At 32.9% G+C, this 7,157-nt stretch overlaps 1 protein-coding gene across 1 annotated transcript; it reads left to right on the forward strand.

The window, feature by feature from the left end:
• The first annotated feature begins 3,139 nt into the window (after positions 1-3,139).
• On the forward strand, positions 3,140-3,859 carry LOC137622023 (protein TsgA homolog). Its single transcript, XM_068352509.1, has one exon. The coding sequence runs from the start codon at positions 3,140-3,142 to the stop codon at positions 3,857-3,859; it is 720 nt and encodes a 239-aa protein (XP_068208610.1).
• The last annotated feature ends 3,298 nt before the right edge of the window (positions 3,860-7,157 follow it).

Below are 7,157 nucleotides of genomic sequence, written 5' to 3' on the forward strand. Positions count from 1 at the left end.
CAGGATGCTATAAGCTCAGGGGCCCCAACAGGGAAAATAGCCCAGTAAGGAAAGGAAACATTATTATTATTATTAATATTATTATTATTATTATTATCATTATAATTACTTGCTAAGCTACAGCCCTAGTTGGAAAAACAGGATGCTATAAGCCCAGGGGCCCCAACAGGGAAAATAGCCCAGCGAGGAAAGTAAACAAGGAAATATTAGAAGTAATTAACAATTAAAAAAATATTTTAAAAACAGTAACAACAATAAAGTAAATATTTCCTATATAAACTATAAAAAACAAGAGGAAGAGAAATTAGATAGAACAGTGTGCCCGAGTGTACCCTCAAGCAAGAGAACTCCAACCCAAGACAGTGGAAGACCAGGGTACAGAGGCTATGGCACTGCCCAAGATAGAGATTTTGGCATTTATAGCAACTCCATTTGGATGGTTTAGGGTTTAAAGTTTGCTCATGAATGGCAGAGGCAAGGGACAGTGACAATGCCCTAGAGACTGATCATATTTACATAATGATCAGAGGTATTCAGAGCCTAAGTCCCTAATATATAGCAAAATCAAACCATTGTTCTCAATTCTTGGGTAGTGCCATAGCCTCTGTACCATGGTCTTCCACTGTCTTTGGTTAGAGTTCTCTTGCTTGAGAGTACACTCGGGCACACTATTCTATCCTTTTTTCCCCTCTTAGTTTGTTAAAAGTTTTTATAGTTTATATTAATGTTGTTACTCTTCTCAAGATATTTTATTTTTCCTTGTTTCCCTTCCTCACTGGGCTATTTTCCCTGTTGGAACCCGTAGGCTTATAGCATTCTGCTTTTCCAACTATGGCTGTATCTTAGCAAGTAATAATAATAATAATAAATGCACGAACGAATTGTGGCTATTTTTGGATGATCAATTAAGAAAACAATTAGCATGAACGATGATTTCATTTTTCTAGTTCTAACAACATCTTCCCTTTCATTCCAACCACCTGGACGCAAATGAAAACAAATGATTAGCCTACAAAAGTTAAAGCGATCTCATCCCTTCATAACTTTTTAAATCAAGTAGGCCTATTAATTATCATTTTCAAAGTAATATAGAAACTTTAATTGGTAACGAACGAGGAAAAGTCTGGATATATTTTTTGGAAACAATCAACAAACCACATGGATAAGGATAATTGGATTTCAGCATAAGTGCTTTATCAAATATGCTGTGATATCAGGTTCGTATTTCAAAAAGTTAAAAGAAACGTTGTCGTTTTCAATATACTTGTAATTAGAGGGTCACTCAGTAGAGCGGAGACCTCCGCCAGGGCATTCTGAACCTGTTTTTTTCGACCTTGACCTTGACTTTTGATCTAGGACTTTCAAAATTGAATCACTTCCACGTCTAAATATAACATTTAATACCTGAACATTTCTCTACTCTGATTGAAATTGTAACCTCCACCACGGCAGCTTATTTCTAGACCTTTTTCCTCGACATTGACCTTGACCTTTGACCTAGGACTTTCAAAATTGAATAATTTCCAAGTCTCAACATAAAAATTAATCCCTGAAAGTTTCATCACTCTGGGTAGTATTGTGACCTTCGCCACGCCAGCTTATTTCTAGACCTTCTTTTTTTACCTTGACCTTTGACCTAGGACTTTCAAAATTGAATCACTTCCACGTCTCAACATAACAATTAACCCTTGACAGTTTCACTATTCTATGAGTAAAATTGTGACCTCCGCCACGGCACCTTTTTTCTCAACCTTTTGTTTGACCTTGACCTTGACCTTTGTCCTACGACTTTCAAAATTAAATCACTTCCAACCTCTCAACATAACAATTAATCCTTGACAGTTTCATTACTCTGAGTAAAATTGTGACCTTCACCACAGCAGGTTATTTCTCAACCTTTTGTTCGACCTTGACCTTTGACCTAGGACTTTCAAAATTAAATCACTTAAACGTCTCAACATAGTAATTAATCCCCGAAAGTTTCCCTAATCTGATTAAACTGTGACCTCCGCCACGGCAGCTTATTTCTCCTTTTGTTCGATCTTAACCTTGACCTTTGACCAAGGACTTTCAAAATTGAATCACTTCCACGTCTCAACATAAAAATTGATCCCTGAGAGTTTCACTACTCTGAATAAAATTGTGCCCTCCGCCACGGCAGCTTATATCTCAACCTTTAGTTCAACCTTGACCTTTGGCCTAGGACTTTCAAAAATGAATCCCTCCCGTCTCAACAGAACAATGGATCCCTGAAAGTTTCACTATTCTATGAGTAAAATTGTGACCTCCGCCACGGCATCTTTTTTCTCAACATTTTGTTTGACCTTGACCTTGACCTAGGACTTTCAAAATTGAATCACTTCCACGTCTCAACAGAACAATTGATCCCAGACAGTTTCACTACTCTATGAGTAAAATTGTGTCAAAAAAATTGTTCTATTAAAAACAAACAAGGGCGAAAACATAACCGCCTCCTAACTTAGTTGGCTGAGGTAACTAAAAATTCCTTCAATATTGACCTTTCTACCAACATTTCTGTATGAAATATACAGACCTTCTCTGACAAATAGTACAGTATAGCAAGTCTATCTGTTTTCTTTACTTCAAAGAGCAATAGAAAAAATAACACTTTGGCAGTAAACGTGATTCTATACGACTCTTAGGGATTTCCTCTACACGCCCCTAGGAAAAGAAACTCAGGTTTACAGTCTTGGCTGGATATCCTGCTGGGCTCTTGTTCATCTATAGGAAAGGGTATTTTGTTCACACATGTATGGAATAAGAGTTATTTTTTTCTATCATGTTACTAATTACTTTTATTCTATCTTCTATGTCTTTATCATAGAGTTCGTGTCATTTTATACTGTATCTTTCGTAACTTGCTTTTATTCTATCTTCCAAATGTCTGTATAGTTCGTGTCATTCTTGAGAATCTTTCGTAACTTGCTTGACTGTGTCTTTCGTAACTTACTTGACTGAGTCTTTCGTTACTTACATAACTGTGTCTTTCTTAAATATCTTGGTTGTATCATCCGTAACTTACTTGACTGTATTTTTCAAATTTTACTTGACTGTATCTTTCGTGATTTACTTGATTGGGTCGTTCGTAACTTGATTGACCGTGTCTTTAGTAACTTACATGACTGTATCTTTCACAAGTTGTTTGAATGTGTCTTTGGTAACTTACTTGACTGTGTCTTTCGTGACTTACTTGACTGTGTCTTTCGTAACTTGTTTGAATGTGTCTTCAGTAACTTACTTGACTGTGTCTTTCATAACTTGTTTGACTGTGTCTTTAGTAACTTACTTGACGGTGTCTTTCATAACTTGTTTGACTGTGTCTTTCATGACTTGTTTGTCTGTGTCTTTCGTAACTTGTTTGACTGTGTCTTTCGTAACTTGCTTGACTGTGTCTTCAGTAACTTACTTGACTGTGTCTTTCATAACTTGTTTGACTGTGTCTTCAGTAACTTACTTGACTGTGTCTTTCATAACTTGTTTGACTGTGTCTTTAGTAACTTACTTGACGGTGTCTTTCGTAACTTGTTTGACTGTGTCTTTCGTAACTTGTTTGACTGTATCTTTCATGACTTGTTTGACTGTGTCTTTCGTAACTTGCTTGACTGTGTCTTCAGTAACTTACTTGACTGTGTCTTTCATAACTTGTTTGACTGTGTCTTCAGTAACTTACTTGACTGTGTCTTTCATAACTTGTTTGACTGTGTCTTCAGTAACTTACTTGACTGTGTCTTTCATAACTTGTTTGACTGTGTCTTTAGTAACTTACTTGACGGTGTCTTTCGTAACTTGTTTGACTGTGTCTTCCGTGACTTGTTTGACTGTGTCTTTCGTTACTTAGTTGACTGCATCTTTCATGACTTGCTTGACTGTGTCTTTAGTAACTTACTTGACTGTATCTTTCATGACATGCTTGACTGTGTCTTTCATAACTTGTTTGACTGTGTCTTTCATGACTTGTTTGACTGTGTCTTTCGTAACTTGCTTGACTCTGTCTTTCGTAACTTACAAGATTGTGTCTTTCGTAAATATCTTGACTGTCACTTTCGTAACTTACATAATTGTATCTTTTTTTATATATTGTGACTGTATATTTCGTAACTTACATGACAGTAGTCTTCGTAAATATCTTAACTGTATCGTTTGACGCCATTAAAAACCTTCTCAATATGTTACAAAGAAAATAAAAGCATTTTCTCAATTTTATTCCTAGCAAATACCTTTTAGCTCTTCTCATTAAACAATAAAAACAAAATTTCAAACCTAAAACAATTGACAATTGCTTTAATAATCTTATGATATTAGCGTTCAACATCTAGGAAAGAGAGACTACCTTTTTCCCTAAATCATAATCACGGATGGAATCTAAAAAATAAATTTCTTGAAATAATACTTATCATATTCTGAGTAATTTTCCTCATTTTCATTTTCGAATCCCATGGGGGAGACACATCAGTTATTATTCAAGTTTTATTATATATTCTACTGATTCTGTTTTTCATAAACATCAAAACATTTTTCACCAAGGTAAAATAATACTGATATATTTAACATGTAAATCTTTTTTCCATAGCAGTAAAATAAGGTAAACAGAGACTATACACATAAGAAATATTGAAGAAAAAAAAAAAAAAAAAAAAAAAAAAAAAAAAAAAAAAACTTTTCACTAAGGTAAAATAATACTGATATACTTAAACTGTACATTTTCCTTCCATGGCAGTAAAAGAAGGTAAACAGACTATAAACATGAGAAATATTGCCAAAAAAAGCACTTTTCACTAAGGTAAAGTAATTTTGATATACTTAAACTGTATATCCTCTTTCCATAGCAATAAAAGAAGGTAAACAAACTATAAACATAAGAAATATTGAAAAAAAAAAAAAAAACACTTTTCACTAAGGTAAAATAATTCTGATATACTTGAACTGTATATCCTCTTTCCATAGCAATAAAAGAAGGTAAACAGAGGCTATAACCATAAAAAATATGAAAAATGTCGAATATAATATATAACTGTGAGTGTTCAACTAAAAACCAGACATCCTCTGATCGACTGTGCAGAACAAAATTGGCAAAATAATAACTTGTCTTTGTTTCTAACTTGGCTTTGATAATTTTCCGATATGTAGAAAGGCAGCATTACAAACACTTTACTGATTTTCCACAACATCAAACTAAACAATATCCTGGTTGCTTTTGTTCTAATTGTTATCGTTTTGAAGCAATCAATGTCAGAACAACATTGAAACAGGATACAGAGAAGGTATTTCCAAAGACATGATCCCACCTATTTGCAATGGACGTCAAACTAAAACAATGGAGTCTGGAAGATTAACTAACGGCTCGAGCTTTTTCCTAAGCCTGTACACGTGCGCGCACACACACACATACATGATAGCAATAATAATAGTCATAAAACTAACAATAATAATAATAATAATGATAATAATAATAATAATAAAACTAACAATAATAATAATAATGATAATAATAATAATAATAATAATAATAATGATAATAATAATAATTACAATAACTAGCGGAACCCGTGTAAATTACACGTAATGATATTTTCAATACTAATTATCTTAATCTAGGTTATGGAAATTGATAGAACTCAAATTTTGGTATATTTAAAAAAAAAAAGTCAGGTGCTAGAGACAAAATTGGGAAAATTATATAAGATGTGCTTTGGTTAAGTATCAAAGTCCTATGTGAATTTGTAAGAGTATACTATGAAATTATTTCCGTTTTCTTTAAAGCGTGACACAAAATGAATAAATAAATAACACAATCGCTATCGTATCAATATATGGATAATAATAATAATAATAATAATAATAATAATAATGATAATAATTTTATCCAGATATAAAGATTTAATGATAATTATAGTTTCTATAAGTGGACTTTTTTTTAGGAAAACCAAAACAGACTTCATTAAAAAAAAAAAAAACAATTTGGATCTGGTTAAACTGCAAAAGCAATAAAAAAAGAAAAAAAAAACATATCTTCATTATATGATCATCAAAACGTACCTCACTAAAAAAAATTATCTGGTTAAAATGAAAAAAAAAAAATCTTCATTATATGAACTCCAAAACAGAATTTACCAAAAAAAAAAAAGTCTAGTTAAAATGCAAAAACTATAAAAAACATATCTTCACTACATATTATTATTATTATTTTTATTATTGTTATTATTATCATTATTATCATCATTATTATTACTCGCTAAGCTACACCCCTAGTTGGAAAAGCAAGATGCTATAAGCCCAGGGGACCTAACAGACAAAACAGCAAAGACTGAATAGGACTTATTTAATGTGAATTTGCAATAGCAAAAGAATATAAAAAAACTGAGAGCCACTGACCAATTGTACAAAATGACGTAAATGAAAAGTTGTTTTTCTGTTTTCAATTTGAATCTGACTATTTTTCGATATGTAGGAAGGCCGCTTCGAACAATAAGTGATCTTCTCCAACATCTAGGTCAACAATAGCTTTGTTCCTATTGTTATCATTGTTATAGTTTTAAGCAATCAACATCGGAACAGACATGAAGCATGAATTAGATTCTTAAAAGCGTGATGCCGCACTAACGTGTTTGTAATGGGCGTTTAACTGAAGCATGAATTCAATACTGAAGAATTTCCAATTTGATGGATTATTATTATTATTATTATTATTATTATTATTATTATTATTATTATTATTATTATTATTATTATCTAGGCCACAACCCTAGTTTGAAAAGCAGGATGCTATAATCCCATGGGCCTCAGAGAGGTGAAAATAGCCCAGTGATGTAAGGAAATAAGGAATCACATGAAATAGTAAACCTCATTGTACCATCAAGCAAGAGAACACTACCCCACGTCACTGGGAGACCATGGAACAGAAGCTATGGCACTACCCAAAACCAGCGAACAATGGTTTCATGTTGAAGTGTCCTCCTAGAAAAGCTACTTGAAGATAGTGGATCTGGTTACCCACATTCGGTCCATATGCGATGTAAATAAATTGCACAATACCTTTTTATCAATGCAAGACTGGGGCAACGTAGAGATACTGAAATGTTATGGGATTTGTCCGTAGAGTTATTTGGTAATTTGAAAATCGGATAATATCAATATCT

The sequence above is a fragment of the Palaemon carinicauda genome, chromosome 2, assembly GCF_036898095.1.
Source record: "Palaemon carinicauda isolate YSFRI2023 chromosome 2, ASM3689809v2, whole genome shotgun sequence".
Taxonomy (NCBI): domain Eukaryota; kingdom Metazoa; phylum Arthropoda; class Malacostraca; order Decapoda; family Palaemonidae; genus Palaemon; species Palaemon carinicauda.

Bases quoted from the DNA above. Each gene is read 5' to 3' on its own strand.
- LOC137622023 (XM_068352509.1), top strand. From the start codon at position 3,140: ATGACTGTATCTTTCACAAGTTGTTTGAATGTGTCTTTGGTAACTTAC.